Source organism: Cricetulus griseus, chromosome 2 (genome assembly GCF_003668045.3).
Source record: "Cricetulus griseus strain 17A/GY chromosome 2, alternate assembly CriGri-PICRH-1.0, whole genome shotgun sequence".
Taxonomy (NCBI): Eukaryota; Metazoa; Chordata; class Mammalia; order Rodentia; family Cricetidae; genus Cricetulus; species Cricetulus griseus.
This window is the reverse complement of record NC_048595.1, coordinates 101,147,934-101,165,180: the sequence shown is the minus strand read 5'-3', so window position 1 is coordinate 101,165,180 and position 17,247 is coordinate 101,147,934. Positions and strand designations below refer to the sequence as shown.

Here is a 17,247-nt window from a genome sequence, read left to right as displayed (position 1 = left end):
AAAAAGAAAGAAAAGAAAAAAAAAAGAGAGAGAGAGAGAATTTATTTTCTCATAACTCATATATATTACTTTCATAATAATACAACAAGTAATATATTTTTAAAAAACATATTTTCTATTATATCATTATTAGCATTTGGGGACTATTGAGTCTTTCACCTCTCAGGGATCTTATTTAAAATTCTATCTTGAAGTACTAGGTGAAAATAGCTTACTGTCATTCTGATTCACAACCTCTGATTGCGATCAAAAGGTCTTACTCTTTGTAATTACCAAAACCTATCTGTTTTCCCAGGGTTGGATTTAAAACAAAATCGCAGTCAAAATCAGGAACCTATTTCAATTGTACAGATGATTTAAGAACTACTTAATTTAACTACCTGTCTCTGGCCTTAAGTAAGCTGTAGGGCATCTGACTCATGAATTTGATGGCCTTTAAAAAAACATCCTGCTGGGTGGTTGTGTCACATGCCTTTAATCCCAGCACTCAGAAGGTAGAGGCAGGTGGAGCTCTGTGAGTTTGAGGACAGCCTGGTCTACAGAGTGAGTTCTAGGACAGCCAGGACTACACAGAGAAACCCTGTCTCAAAAAACAAAATCCTGTGACTTGTGTGATTTTTTTTCCATTTGTAGAAGGCCAGTTAACTACTTTGCTTTCAAGAATATACTAGGTGTATCATGTTACATGGACAGCAGACCCTGGAAAGCAGTAGTTGTTTATCTGGAAAGCTCCAGTTTCCTCACTATTCTGTCTTCTACCCACTTACCTTGATTATTAATGCAAAACTTGCTAACTATGTTACAGTCAATTACTAGGAATAAAGAGTACTTATATTCCTCTGGTCACAAAGGAGAGATTTGTCTTTGCCTCTCCCAAAAATGTAAAAACAAATTATTACCTGACACAAGAATGAGGAATTCCATAGTTATACCCCAAAACATGAGAGACTCTTTGAATAACAGGAATATCACCATTTCCTAGTTTTGGAGAAAAGTAATTTGATGAAAAGAGTGGAGTGTCAGTTTCTGTTTGCATATAAGCAGCAGCAGCAGAGGCATTCAGGGTTCTTATTTTTGTCTGGTCCTGGGAGTCATCAGGTAGCATGTGTCCCAGCATTTTCAGGGAAGTGGACTTCTGCTCCTCTACAGAGAAGTCTGATAAGTTGCACGCTTCGTTGCTGGCTGTTCTGGCTTTGCTATCAGCAGGAGAATCAAAATGCAGTTGTCTTCGGGGGCCAGATCTAAATTCCTGAGGCTTGTTGTACAGGTTGCTTGTCTGAAGAGGATGCTCTGGGCTATTGAGGACTTCATCTTCCTCCTGCATAATCTTAATGATTTTGATAAGTTGGAAAAGACGTTTACGGTCATTCATATCATGGACTCCCAATTTGGAATAGTCCTTCATTGTAACCTTGGCTAATTCATCTATTTTCTGAAGGCCAAGAGCAGTAAAATGAGGATAATACTGTGCAAGTTCAGCTTCACAAAGACATTCATATAACCAGGATGCCATTTTTGTGACTAGATTTATATGAACTCTGAAGAAAAAGAGAAAAAGAAGTCATCTGTATAGAGTAAACAGAACATATTCCTTTACAAATTAAAACATTGCCCAGCAGTAGTGGCACATGCCTCTAATCCCAGCACTCGGGAAGTAGAGGCAGACGAATCTCTGTGAGTTCGAGGCCATCCTGGTCTACAAAGCTACAAAGAGGAGAAACCCTGTCTGGAAAAACCAAAAAAGAAAACAAACAAACAAACAAAAAACCCCAAAATTAAAACATTGACAAATATGCAAAAAAATGTTTATCATCTCAAGTTTCCTAGGTATGTTTCTTCTGAAATGATTCATTAAACAGCAGAGTTTATAAGCAAAGCTATTTTATATATAGCATATGAGCTAACAAGTTGCAATTTGTTCATCTGTTTAATAATGTTTCCTAATTATACATGTAAGTAAATAAACGGACACAGACATAACATAAATCACTTACTTATTGCTTGGGAGTTCCTTCTAACTCAGCAGTGTCTACTTAACACAGGCAATACACTGATGAAATCCTGTTCTCAACCACTGATTGTAGGAGGACTAATTTTAGATGTTCAACTCAATGTCAAGGCATGCTGCACAACTGTTTCCTATGATTAATGAACAAAGTCTAAGGAGTCTTTCAGAATAGAAAGCAGAATAAAATAGCAACCACAAGGATAATAAACTAACACAGCCAGAGAAAATTGCATTTTTATCTGCTGTGTATTGGTAAGTTAGATAGAAGTAAAAACAACCAATTCAGAATCAACTCATTCAGTATTTCAGATAATTCTAAAAGGTGGTCGGTCACACATGTCTACCTGAACAGAATACCAGTCAAATAATTTTCCTAAGAAATTAGTACTACAGTTACAACTTAAACAGCTATACAATAAAATAATCAAACCCAGAAATTTAACTAAACACTAACAGGTGATGTGGTAGTACAAAATTTTTGTCTATTATAAGTCAGAATTCTGAATTGTTCTCCATTATTCCTGTTAATCAAGCTCAAGTTCCTAAGAATATTTTAAAAAAAACTTTAAATTGCATTTTAAAATATTTAATCAATACTTTAAATGTGTATGTGTGTGTGTCTGTGTGTAACTGCTTGCACATGTATACAACTGCAGTGCCAGAAAAGAGCGTTGGATCCCTGGAGATGAAATGCTAGAACTTGTACACACTGTTAACCACTGCACTGTCTCCTCAACCTCTGTTCTGTTCGTTTTGGGGAGGGTTTCTCTGTGTAGCCTGGGCCACCCTGGAACTCATGCTGTAGACCAGGCTGGCCTCCAACTCACAGAGATCCACCTGCCTCTGCCTCCTGTGTGCTGGGATTAAAGGTGTGCACTACCCAACCTGTCTTTTTTTGTTTTTGTATAGCCAATAGAGTGTAGGCTGGTTTGGAGTTTATAGTCCAGGTTGGCCTCAAATTTATGGCCATCCCCTTGCCTTGGTCTCCCAATCTCTAGGATTACAAGCAGGCATCACTATGCCTAGTTTTATGCTTTTTTTTTAACGTTCTAAAATTCTTATTTATTTTATGTGTATGAGTGTTTTGTCTGTATGTATTTCTGGGCACCACATGTGTGCCTGATGTCCATGGAGGTCAGAAGAGGGCAATGGATCCCTTAGGACTAAAGTTACAGACTGAAGTTGTGAGCTGTCATGTGGGTGCTTAGAAATGAACCCAAGTCCTTAGCAAGAGTAGCTAGTGCTCTTAACTGTGGAGCCATCTCTCCAGCCACTTATATTTTCTTTTTCAAAATGGTTTGGTCCTTCGGAGTTTTCAAAACTCAATTAATTATTCAAAATTTGCTTTCATTTTATTTTTGTCCTTTTTAAGAGGAACAGTATGTGTATGTGTGTGTATGCAAGCTTAAAGACAGGATAACAAGGGCAACCAAAGAGCTCTGAATAATTAAATTTGGAGAAAATACTATTTAGGCAAAAAGAAAGACCAAAGGGTCCGAGTAACATATCCTAAACTGATCCTGACATCATCTATTAGTGATAGGTTTCCCCTCTGCAGAAGTCCACAAAAGTTTCACAGTCCTTCCATCAAGGGTGGAGTCTATTTCTTCCCCACATTGCATCTAGAATAGCTTTCTAATTTCTTTGGGGGGCAACAGAATGCCATGAAATAGACTGTCATGCCTAGGTCTAGAGAGCCATCATAGCTTTTACATTTGTTAGACTTCTACTGCCATGTGAAGAAGTTTAGCCAATAGCCAGGAGCTCATACACCACCACCACCACTACCACCACGATGGCAAAAAACAGATGTGTAAGAGAAGCCATCTTAGACAATCCAACTGGAGCGGTGCCATTACATTAGTGGTTCTCAGCCTTTCCAATGCTGCGACCCTTTAATACAGTTCCTCCAGTTGTGTGACCCCAACTATAAAATTATTTTTGTTGCTAGTTCATAACCTTAATTTTGTTACTGCTAAGAATCACAATGTAAATATCTGTGTTTTCTGACAGTTTTATGTGATCCCTGTAAAAGAATGGTTTGACCTCCCCCAGGCCCCAAAGGGTCAAGACCCACAGGTTAAGAACCAATGCACTAGACGAGCACAGCCAAAGGAATGACTCCAGGTGAGATCAAGTAAAGAGCTATTAACTAAGCTTGGCCCAAATAACCGACTCACAGAGCTTTAAGCAAATAAAAGGGCAACTGTTTTGAGCCACCAAATTTTGGGCTAGATCATTATGTGACAGTGGTTACATGGACTAGTTTGATTGCCCTAAAAATCCTGGGTGAGGCAGGGTCTCACTGTGTAGCACCGTCTATCCTGGAACCCACTATTGTAGATCAGGCTGGCCTTCAACTCACTGCGGCCTACCACTGCCTCCCCAAGTGTTGGGATTAAAGGTGTGAACCCCATACCTGCCCAGCGATCTTTTTACCGCTTCCACGGTACCTTTTCCAGAAAGTCACACAGTTGGAAGCATGCAGTATGTCAGCTTTTAGACTGGCTTTTTCATTTCATATTTAAATTTCCTCCAAGTCTTCTGATGGCTTGTTAGCTCATTTATTTTCACTGCTGAAACCCATTTCACATGTGAATGTGTCCTGGTTTATTTATTTGTTCACTTAATGAAGGACATCTTAGAGGCTTACAGTTTGGGCAATTATGAATAAGGCTTCTATAAACATCTCTGCAGTTTCACATGGACATAATTTTCAACTCCTTTATATAAATACCAAGGTGCATGATTACTGGATTGTATGATAAGAAATGCTTAGTTTTATAAGAAACTGCCAAACTATCTCCTTAAGTGGCTGTACTATTTTCATTTCTACAAGCAATGAATGAGAACGCCAGTTACTTCTCATCATTTGTCATTATGTGTGGGCTACACCTATCCTTTCAAGACAGCTCAAGGACTTTCCCTCAAAATGAGATTTTCATCTCTAGATTTTTAAAAAAGATTTACTTTATGTATATGGTGCATATAGAGCCTACATGACAGAAAATTACATTAGATGGCTGTGAGCTACCATGTGGTTTCTGTGAATTGAACTCAGGGCCTCTGGAAGAGCAGCCAGTACTCTTAACCACTGAACCATCTCTCTAGTCCCATCTCTAGATTATTTTGAAAAGATTTATTTATTACATGTACAGTGTTCTGCCTGCATGTATGCTTGCAGGCCAGAAGAGGGCACAAGATCTCATTATACATGGTTGTGAGTCACTATGTGGTTGCTAGGAGTTGAATTTGGGACCTCTAGAAGAGCAGCCAGTGCTCTCAGTTAGTGTTCTTAACCTCTGAGCCATGTCTCCAACCTCATCTAGATTTTTTTCTATCATTTTATACCCAACACATTATACAATATCAAAACTAAACCAACCAATCCCTTTATTACTGTTTTTTCTTCCCTAGAATACCTGTCTTTGCTAGAAGGACACTGTATTTTTCTATCATGAAAGAGATGGGCCCTAACAGGGAATACATGGTACTCTGTGCTTCAGTAACAGCATCTGGTATTTACTGAGCTTCTCCCCCTCCCCTTGGTTTTTCGAGACAAGGTTTCCCTGTGTAGCTTTGGAGCCAGTCCTGGTCTCGAACTCACAGAGATCCGTCTGCCTCTGCCTCCCGAGCGCTGGGATTAAAGGCTTGTGCCACCTGGCTTTACTGAGCATTTAATACATAACAGACACTGTTCTGGACACTGTATTTGTTCATCTCCATGCAATCCTATAAAGGAGGTAAGTGTGTAGAAAGTTAAAATCACTTAATGTTTCAAAAACTCACTTTTTTCCAACTGTGAATTAGGAATGCCATAGAAGCTGGGCATCCGAAATCCCAACCATGAGACAAAGGAAATCATTGCAAATTCAAGAACAGCCTGGGCTATATGAAACCCAATTTTTTTGTTTTGTTTTGTTTTGTTTTGTTTGTTAAAAAGCTATCTGGGACCTGGGGAGACAGCTCAGTTAGTGAAGTGTCTCACTTGTAAACATGAAGACCTCAATTTGATCTCCAAAAACAAAAAAAGCTAAGTGTGGTAGTGTTTGAGTGTAATGTCAGTGCTAGGGAGGTGGAAACAGGAGGCTCTCTGGAACTCACCGGCCAGCCAAAGAAAGAAAAAAAAAGGAAAAGCTGGAGAACAACTGAGGGAGACACTCATTGTTGACTTCATGTGTATGTGCACATCCCTCCACCCCTCAAACATGTGTGAGTTGTGTGGTGGTATAGACCTGTAATCCAAGCACTTGGAAGGCTGAGATAGGACTGCCTTGAATTTGGTCGGTCCTAGCAACAAAGCTATGTAGAAAGTTTGAGGTCAGTCTGAACTACATAATGACACCTAGCCTCATGACACTGAATGGGGGGAAAAAGGCAATAGAATCCTTAAAGTCTTCAGATTGAATATGGAAATACTTGTAAGGGTTGAGGGTTGGAGCTCAATTTATATCATGCTTGACTAACAAGCACAAAGCCCTAGGTTTGCTCACAAGCACTACAAAACTCTAGGCATGGTAACATGTACCTATAATTGCAGCACTTGGAAGGTAGAGGCAGGCATATCAGAAGTTCAAGGCATTCTTGGTTACAGAGCAAGTCTGAGGCCTGCCTGAGTGGCTGGCAGACAGACAAACAAGCTCAGCATAATGGCTGGGACACATTCAGCATTCCATATTTAATAAGTGTTGGCAGTTATTACCATTGCTATTGTTATTTTTGCATTTTTCCTATCTTCACCACCTAGCACAGAACCAAGAACAGAACTTATTCTACCTTCAGTGTTTTGGTTTAAGCAAATCCTAAGCAGCTGCACTCTCTTCTTGGCTCATCTTACCCATGGAACAGACTGTAAGTGCTATGCACAAGCTGTGCAAGATTCTGTATTTTGCACACCAATTCCCTTGGTGCCATACCAAACATTTCTCAGTTCAACTCTGATAATCACAGCCTCCACTGCATTCCTAATAAGTAAATGAGACTAAAATTTTAATTTTATAAACCTTGTATAACCTATAAGATCATGGGAAGATAAAATGTAATAATAATTTTTTTAAATAGCAGTAATTTGATCATGCAGATTAAGTAGGCATGGTCAAGCGTCTAGCACAGCTGCAGCCATCCCACCTTTGTGGGCACTACAGTCAGCCTATGTTCCTTTGTTTTCAAACAACATGTTTCTCTGCAATGGCAGTCCATTTTACAGAGGTTTATCCCCTCCTTTAACTTATGAAATAGGCATCAGAATCACTCCTGCAACTGCAAGCAAAAACATTTGAACTCTACCCCTAAGCCGCAAACAAAAAACAAACAAACAAACAAACCACCACCAACAAAACCACAAAATAAACTCCCAGATTTGGGGGATAGATGCATGGAAAATTTTGCTCAGATGAAAATTTTCTTTACTGATCTCTGTCAAAAAGACAAATTTAAAGGCTGTGGAGGGATATCTGCAGTTGAGTGCATGCTTAATATGAGCCAGGCCCTGGGCTCTGGAGGTAACTGTTCAGAGTTAAGAGTGATTGGTGTTCAGGCAATGAAGTTCAGAGGCCTGGAGTTCAGATCCCAGCCCCACATAACAACCTGGGCAACCTGCAAATGCCTATAACTCTAGTTCTAAGGCATCTGACGTTTTTTGGTCTCTGCTCTACACAGGTATATGCACATATAGAAATATGCATACAGAAGTCAACTATGACATAGCAGTAAGTATTGGTAGCTACTGTCTTTCCCAAGGTGATTTGTAAATATCACTCACACAGATGCAAACATACATATAAAAATTTAGCTGGGCAGTGGTAGTACATGCCTTTAATCCCAGCAAGTTCCAAGACAACCAAGGCTATACAATAAACCCTGTCTTAAACAAACAGGTAAATATGTAAATAAATAAATTTATTTTCATAAGCAAATTCACTACCCAGCAATTCTAACTCTAGAAACATCCTACAGCTATTGTGTACAAATAGAAAATGACAGAAATACAAAGTCATTATATCACTGTTGATAATAGCAAAGGAACAGAGACTGGTTAAATAAATTACAGTTGTCTTTCATGTGGAATAATACTATGAAGCAATTACAAAACTTAACTAAGCTCTCCAATATTTATTGAAGAAAAAGAAAGCTTTCCAATATATCGGTAAGTGAATAAAGCAAGGTACAGAACAGTTCATAAAGGCATCATTTGTTAAAGAGAAAGTTAATTGATCCAAAATAGAGCTATAACTTTGCTTATCAGGCATAAATATCCTTGGCTGGTTGCACAAATGAGAGTAGTCTCTTGCAGAGAGGGGAACGGGTAAGTACTAGTGGGCAACCAAGAGAAGTAGACTATTACACAGCAATGAATGTTAGTAGCTATTGTTTTCCCTATTGTGATTTGTATTTCACTGACTTTTCCATTACCCAACAAGACATTGAACAATGTTGTGCTTGTGCTTAATTCTGAAACTACTTTTAAAAATTATGAATATTACTATTTTACCTGCAAGTATATCTGTGCATCACATGTGTGTTCCTGGTGCCCTCAGAGGTGAAAAAGGTCATTGGATCCCAGGAACTGGAGTTAACAGATAGTTATGAGCCACCATGTGGGTGCTGGTAAATGAACCTGGGTCCTCCCAAGAGCAGCAAGTGCTCTTTAATCAATGAGGTATCTCTCCAACTCCATGATGCTATTATTAATTAAAAAACAACACTTTTCAGGGTTAGAAAGATGGCTCAGTGGGTAAAGTGCTTGCTGCATAAGCATGGAGACCTGAGTTTGAGTCTCTGGAACCCACATAAAAACTAGGTGTGATAGAACATGTCTGCAATCCTGGGAAACAAAGGAGGATCCTCAACGCTTGCTGACCAGTAGTCTAAGCTCCAGTTTGTCTCAAAAAATAAGGTGGAGGCTTCCTTTTCCACCGACTGATCCGCAACGAGAGCCCTCATCACGAGAGTCCTCAGTGGCTGATGGAAGCAGAGACACACATCCACAGAAATACACTGAGCTGAAATCTGGAATTTAGTTGAAGAGAGGGAGGAATGAAGATCAAAGGGGTCTGTACCAGGTTGGAGAAACCCACAGAAACAGTTGGCCTGAACAAGGGAGAGCACATCGACCCCAGATGCTATCTGGGAGGCCAGTACAAGACTGATCCAGCTCCCTGAACATGGATGTTAATAAGGAGGCCTCTGCACTCCAGGGAGCCTCTGGAAGTGGATTAGCATTTTTCCCTGGTGCAAGAAGGGACTTTGAGAGCCCATCCCACGTGAAGGGATACACTCTGGCCCTGGACACATGGGGAAGGGCCCAGGCCCAGCACAGGAAGATTTGGTGGACTTTGCAGAGCCCCGTTGAGGGCCCTACCCTGTCTGGGGAGTGGTGGGTGGATGGAGTGGGGGGTAGGTTGGGGTGGGGGAGGAGGGATGGGGGTGAGGGGAGAGAGAGGGAGAAGGGACTTACATGTGAAACAAGCTTGTTTCCTAACTTGAACTAATAAAAAAAAATAATAAGGTGGAGAGTTGGCAACATGGTTCAGTGGTAACAGAGCTTGCTGTACAGTCTAACGACTTTGAGTTTGATCTCCAGGGCCCATATAATGAGAGGAGAGAATCAATTCCAATAAGTTGTCCTCTGACTTCCACACATATCCTGTGCAACACACATCTACACACAAAATAAATTAGAATGTAATAAAATATATGCTAAAATGTAAAGGCAGAGAGCATTCTTATTTAAAATGTTAAATAAGATAGATCTTCATTTTAAGTATCTCTCAAAAAACCAAAGAACACTAATGCAGATTACTAAACTACCCTGTAGTTTTTCATTTATCAAAATCTACCACACTTGCTTTCTTGGTCCATTTTTTTTCTTTTTTGAAATATTTTACAGTAAACTGCAGATAGGTAAATTTTATCTGTAAATTCATTTTAATGTCATCATTATATATGGTTTATTATAGTTATAAAATGTAAAATTAGGCCGGGCATTGGTGGCGCACGCCTTTAATCCCAGCACTTGGGAGGCAGAGGCAGGCGGATCTCTGTGAGTTCGAGTCCAGCCTGGTCTCCAGATCGAGTGCCAGGATAGGCTCCAAAGCTACACAGAGAAACCCTGTCTCGAAAAAAACCAAAAAAAAAAAAAATTGTAAAATTAATCTTTGTTACCTTATACTCAGTCTATATACTCAGTCTATTTCTATCAATTTTTTGTTTGTTTCAAGACCGGGTCTCTCTCTGTAGCCTTGCTGCCCTGAAACTCGCTATGCAGACCAGATTGGCCTCAAACACACAGAGATCCTCCTGCCTCCGCTTCCACAGTGATGGGATTAAAGGTATATGCCACCATTCCCAGTTCAAACATGTTTTGAATATGCATTTTAAAATATATTTTAAATTTTGTATTTACTGTTAGTAAGTATATGGCAGTGTGGTGTGCCCATGTCATGGTATGCAGGTGGAGGTCAGAGGACAAAGTGTGGGGGTCAGTTCTCTCCATCCACCATGGGCCCCAAGACTGAAACCAAGTAGCCGATCTTTTTATCTAATAAGTTGTCTTGCTGACTCTAAAATATCTTTTTACAAAAATCAGAATCCATACAAATTCCACAAACTTGATGGTTATGTTTAAGTTTTTTTCCTGTAAAGCAGTCCCATTTACCCTCTCTCGGTACAAACTTCATCTCCTTTTCTTTCTGTTCCTCTGACTTCTTATAGAAAGACAAAATAAGTATGTTCCAAGCATAGAGCTTAATACTAAAGAAGTCATTCACTGCTTATTTGAAATTCAAATTGAATTTTGTTTGGTCTAAATCTGGCAAGCCTACATTAGAAGCAGCATCTACATTTCTGGCAAATGCTCTGTCGGTGTTATTTAGCAGGTTTCATGAACATCGAATCAGAACATATACAAAGTCTGTGAGGACTGCAGCCTGATCCCCTTGCTGAGAGATTCTTTTAAGTTAAGAGAGTTGGTGATCAATACCTCCTTACTTATTTTATTAGGAGTTGCAAATTGGTGACTTTCTGAACCTCTCCTTTACGGAATTCTCCTTAGACCACCTTTCTGGGGATTAGAGAGCTGGTTCCAGCAGTTCAGTGCACTTCTGCTCTTGTGGAGAATTTGATTCATTTCCTAGGTACAAACACAGTGGCTCACAACTGACAATAACTCCAGTTCCAGGGGATCCAATACTCTGTTTTGTCCTCCAACAGCACCAAGCACATAAGTGGTACACATACATACATACAGCACTTAAACATATTCATAAAAATTTTTTTAAAAGACCTGGGAGGTACTGGTGTACTCCTTTAATCCCAGCACTTGAGAGTTCAAGGCCAATACGGTCTACAAAGTGAGTTCCAGGACAGCCAAGGCTGTTAAACAGAGCAATCCCATCTGTACTGGGAACTGAACCGTGGCCCTTTGCAAGAGTGGTAAGTGCTTGTAATCACTATGCCATCTCTTTAGCCCCCTTAATGGTAATTTCTTTTAAATGGTAAATTTTTAATTCAAGTGTGTAAGGAGGTGGATAATAAGTAAAATGACAATTACTTGTTATTTTATGACCTAACAAAGCTTGCCTGAGGATCAGAGCTTAAAGTTAGCCACACTAGTTAGCCATAGAGGCAGGCAGTGGTGACATACAACTTTAATCCTAGCACTTGGGAGGCAGTTGGGTCAATAGAGTGAGTTTCAGCACAGAGAAACCCTGTCACAAAAAAACAAACAGGATGAGAATTTTGAAAGCTAAACTAAGTTGTAGCATGAATTCTAATTGTTCTTAATAATAAAAACTTGAAGTCAGTTATCAGGGGATGAAAGCTGAAGGATCAAAGAAGTAAAGGAGATACCCCAAGAGAGACCTTTTACCTCTACAGAATCCTCCACCAACAGGGCCTCCTCAGACTGCTTCCTCAAACTGACTCCCACAGACTGCTGCTTCAGACTGCCTCCATCTCTACAAATCTCAGACTGCCTCTCTTGTCTCCTCCTGCCATATATTCCTCTCTCCACCTAACCATATCACTCCTGTCTCCACCTCCCTTGTCCATAATGAATCTGTGTGTTGGCCAGAGTAACAAGTGACATCCAAGATTGGAATTTAAGTCTTCTCATGTCTGACTCTTTCTACTACCACTGACAGGCCCAGTCACTTCCCCCTTAGCTGACCCCTACTGCAGGGAGTAGCTCACAGCTGTCACTACCAGAAAAATGAAGTGCAAATTAGTGAGCCCAGGATGAGGGAGGATGCAAGTTTTTTACATACTGACTCTCCTGGTATCCAACAACACAAATATTCGGAGCTCTCCTTTGTGGAAGTCTGGAGACTGTTAGTTCCCAGCTGTTGAGGTGCCAATCAGAAATAGTCTTGGTATGCTAACAGCAAATTATCTTAAAAAAAAAAATCAAGAAAGCAATTCCATTTACTGTAGCCTCAAAGGGGGGAGAGAAGGAAGAAAATACCTAGGAATAAATTTAATCAAAGAAATCAAAGACCTTACTGAGCATGGTGCTATACAATGTTAACCCCAGCAATCTAGGGGCAGAGGCAGGAGGATCTCTGTGAGTTCCAGTTCCAGGTCTACATATCAAGTTCCAGGACAGCCAGGGCTACATAGAGACCTGTCTTAAAAAAGGGTGGGGGGGGAAGAGGGAGGAAGGAAGGAAGGAAGGAAGGAAGGAAGGAAGGAAGGAAGGAAGGAAGGTAAGATCTCCATAATGAAAACTATTAAAACATTGATGAAAGAAACGGAAGAAATCACTAAAAAAAACTTTTTCATGGACTTCTCAGAAGAGTTAACATTATTAAAACAAATAACCCAAAGCAAAGATTCAATACCAAAATAAAGAAATGAAACCATATAAAAAACACCAAGCTCAGATTGTCTTCAAACTAGAAAACATACCTCCTGTTAGAAATAAGTTTGGTGCTAGGTAGTCGTGGTGCATGCCTTTAATCCCAACACTCAGGAGGCAGAGGCAGGTGGATCTCTGAGTTGGAGACCAGCCTAGTCTACAACAGCTAGTTCCAGGACAGTGTCCAAAGCCACAGAGAAACCCTGCTTCAAAAAAGAAAGAAAGGGGGCTGGAGAGATGGCTCAGAGGTTAATAGCACTGACTGCTCTTCCAGAGGCCCTGAGTTCAATTCCCAGCAACCACATGGTGGCTTACAACCATCCTTTATGAGATCTGGTGCCCTTTTCTGATGTGCAGATATATATGGAAGCAGAATGTTGCATATATAATAAAAAAAAGAAAGGAAGGAAGGAAAGAAAGAAGTAAGCTTGGGGTTGCAAATAAAGGCCGCCACACCAACTGAAGTGTCTGAACAAAGCAAAACTTTACTCTGGATAAAAAGAGTGCACTGCTTGTAAAAGAAGAGCATGCATGCCAGGGCAGAAAGTGTGCCTGTTTTTTGTTTTGTCTTGGTTTTGTTTTTTTCTGAGACAGGGTTTCTCTGTGTAGCCCTGGCTGTCCTGGAAGTCACCCTGTAGACCAGGCTGGTCTCGTACTCACAGAGATTCACCTGTCTCTGCCTCCTGGGTGCTGGGACTAAAGGTGTGCACTACCACTGCCTGGCATGCACTTGGTTTTGATTCTAACTTAGGTAGTGACTGTCTTTTCCTGGTTGGTCTGACCTCACAGTCTTTCTCAATCAGTTAGCTTTAAAAGAATTGGCATAAAGGAAATGAAGAAAAGGGGGATGGGGAAGGCCACTTAAATCATTCAAATTCCAAGACTGTAATTCCAAATCATTCAAATTCCTAGCTATTAGCTAGGTGGTGGTGGTAATAGGGAATTTAAAACATTTGTATTCAGTTTTAAAAGGTAGGGAAGATCAAAAGATTTGAATTTGTTGTAAAAAAATTCTACGTTGTTTAACAGGAAGACTAATATTTAATGTTTCTTATACTCCCAAGTCCTGGGTTTACAAATGTGCAACCAGGTCTAGCCAGAGTCATTATTTTACAATCATATAATTTGAGACTAAACAGAGATTTTCTATATTGTGGAAATTTTACTTTTTCTTTCTTAGGACTTTGGAAACAAGTTGAAATTATTATATTGTTTTTCATACCTATTTTTAAGTGACAGTTGCTAGTAAAAAAAGAATCAATTTCTGAGCATTTATACCAATAAGATTTATGGCAATCCAAAAAGAAAAAAACCCAAGTCTCTGAAACAAATATATACTGAATGACTCGGAAAAAGTCACCTGTTAGAAGCTGTCCCAGGGGCAGACAGGATGGATCTCTGCTAAGAGATTTTTCAGGCTTATCTGCCTTTAAGTGGGGACATTTAGTAAGCATGAGGAACCCTAGAGTGAGTATCAAAATTCACAGAATGGTATTAGACTCTGATGTTGCCTGCTTATGTATCAACACACGCGCGCGCGCGCACACACACACACACACACACACACACACACACACACACACACACACACACACACCAGCGCTCATGCAAGCACACATGTGCACCTTAAAAATCAGATACAATATAAACTCAACATTCTTTAATCACTTTCCATAAAAAATGTTTCTGTATCTCAGGTTAGGTATTAGATCCCTAAGGACACACAAGAAATTCCATATTCCAAGAGGCCAACTAAAGTTAAACAATACAGTATATACTTCTCTCTCAAGAGAACCAGTTACTTCAAACTCCAGGGTTATCCTATCTATAGATGACTAAGCTTTACAGAAGACAAAGGACAGGAGACAACTGTTTAAAGCAACAGCTGCAGAGGAACTACAACAGATGGTACTCAATGGAATTCCTAAGGCCAGGTGTGGATTTTTGGACACTGATTTGTGAATTACTGTCATATTTGCAGTTCATTTACAGTTAACTATAAATACTATGTGATTTGCTTAAAGGCCACCCCCCCTTAATAGGCTTAAGTTTTTAAGTTTAGTGGTAATCACCTAAAAATAAACATAACAAAATCGCTGAACCCAGTCATCTTAAGTCAATGCAGTCTCTAAACTAGTCTCTAAATACTAGTCTCTAAACACAGAGGTTTAATTCTGAATGCACTCCCAGGGACAGGTAGTAATCAGTGCTGGCTTTAAAATGAGTGGCTTATTTTTAAAATTTTGGTCTAATCCAATCTCAGGAAGTCATCACTTAAAAGATTTTTGCCAGTTTGCAGCCATAACACCAGTCTTTATAAATTTCCAGGCTGGCAGGGAGGTGGCACACGCCTTTAGTCCCAACACTCAATAGGCAGAGGCAGGAGAATCTCTGAGTTCAAGGCCAGCCTGGTTTACAGAGTATGTTCCAAGATAGCCAGGGCTATACAGAGAAACCCTGTCTTGAAAAAACAATTTGTTTTTTAAAGTTAAAAAAATAAATAACCTTATTTAGATTATTAAATGTAATGGTGCTATCTAATTAATCTTTCATTTTTTTACAAGTAAATAAAGTGAGGAATAATTTTATTTATTTAAAACAACTACATGAATTTTCTAAAAGAGTGGATAGCTATATATTGGCCACACTAATCTATACCACTAGTTTTTGTTTGTTTGGTTAGTTTTTTAAGACATAGTTTCTCTGTGTACCCCTGGTTATTCTGGAACTCTGTACCCCAGCTTCCCCTCCCTCTGCCTCCCAAGTGCTGGCAGTAAAGCCATGCTCCTGGCTAGAACCAATGTATGTCAACATAAATAGATGGCTAACTAAAAATAGACTACAATAGATAGAGCTTCACTCCTCGTTGCTGGTAAAATCTCAGCTGGAAATTGTGGCCTATTTCAGATGCACTATTCCAGATACTAGTTAAATACCAGTATTATGCAATGCTGCCAAATACTACGTAAGTTCACTTCACAGCAAAATAGACAACTGCATGTTTTTTGTTGTTTTTCATTGTTTTGTTTTGTTTTCTGAGATGATGTCTCATGTAGCCCAGGCTAACCTTAAATTCCTAAAGCCCAGGATGGTCCTGACCTTTTTCTCTGCTTCAAATGCTAAGCATTTTCGACAACCACTGCCAGTTTTATGTGGCGCTGGGGACTGAACCTAGGGTTTCATGCACGAAAAATAAACACTATCAATTGAGCTCTATCTTCAGCCCATCATAATAAAAATGTTTCCATGACTGAACATATGTATCACATAACAACAACTTATCACTTCCTTATTAAAAAAACAAAACAAAAACTTGCTATTTCCTTACAAAAGCCGGGGGGTGGGGGGTGGATTGGGGAAGTGGGTGATGGTACCACTCAGACCTGAATTAGAAAGCATATTAGGATTTCTTCTTCTCCTTTAACCTAGAACCTACATCAACAACTACTACTGCTATTATTACCACCACTGCTACAACTGTTACTGCCACCATTACTACTACTGTTTCTGCTGTTATTACTACCACTAAAACTGTTTCTTGTTTGGGATGTAGCTCAGTAGTGAAACATTCACCAAGCATGCTCAAGGCCCTGGGCTCCACCCCTAGCACTGCAGGTCTAGGTCTTGGCCAAGCTATGTTACTTAGGATGGCTTCAAATCTTGGATTAGGGTATTTCTCCTGCTTCAGCTTTCAAGCAGCTCAGACTACAGACTAGAGCCTATGTTGTTATACTTGGCTCCATTACTCATTTAAACGTGTGTGTGTGTGTGTGTGGGGGGGGGGTGTATGTGTATGTGTATGTGTATGTGTATGTGTATGTGTATGTGTATGTGTATGTGTATGTGTGTAGGCAGGGTCTCTCTATGTATCCCTGCTGGCCTGGAGCTCATTATTTAGACCAAACTGGCCTTAAACACACAGAGATCCAGGGATTAAAGGTGTGCACCACCACACTACCAGCCTCATTCAACAAAACTTTTTTTTTTCTTTTTTGTTTTGTTTTTTGTTTTTTCAAGACAGGGTTACTTTGTGAAACAGTCCTGGCTGTCCTGGAACTCACTCTGTAGGCCATGCCGGCCTCAAACTCAGAGATTCTCCTGCCTCTGCTTCCCAAGTGCTGGGATTAAAGGAGTGTGCCATCATTGTCTAGCAACATGCTTTAAAACTATTTTTAATTATTTATTTTTATTTTATATGCACTGATGTTTTGCCTGCATGTATATCTGTGAAAGGGTGTCAGATACCCTGGAACTGGAGTTACAGACAGTTGTGAGCTGCTATCTGGGTGCTGGGAATTGAACCTGGGCCCTCCAGAAGAGCAGCTAGTGCTCTTAAAATGCTGAGCCATCTCTCCAGCTGGCCCAGCAACATTTTTAATCCTTT

At 39.9% G+C, this 17,247-nt stretch overlaps 1 protein-coding gene across 3 annotated transcripts in view; it reads right to left on the bottom strand.

Moving 5' to 3' along the window:
* The window catches only part of Kif24 (kinesin family member 24), a 55,361-nt gene that overhangs the window by 34,832 nt on the left and 3,282 nt on the right, over positions 1–17,247 (bottom strand). For 2 of the 3 annotated variants that reach the window (XM_035439922.1, XM_027403337.2), the window contains exon 2: positions 900–1,538. In XM_035439922.1, the coding sequence (XP_035295813.1) occupies positions 900–1,513 (614 nt within the window). In that variant the 5' untranslated portion in view covers positions 1,514–1,538. Of the gene's footprint in view, positions 1–899; positions 1,539–1,994; positions 2,140–17,247 lie in introns of all 3 variants that reach the window. The other variant, XM_035439923.1, reaches the window with a different exon arrangement.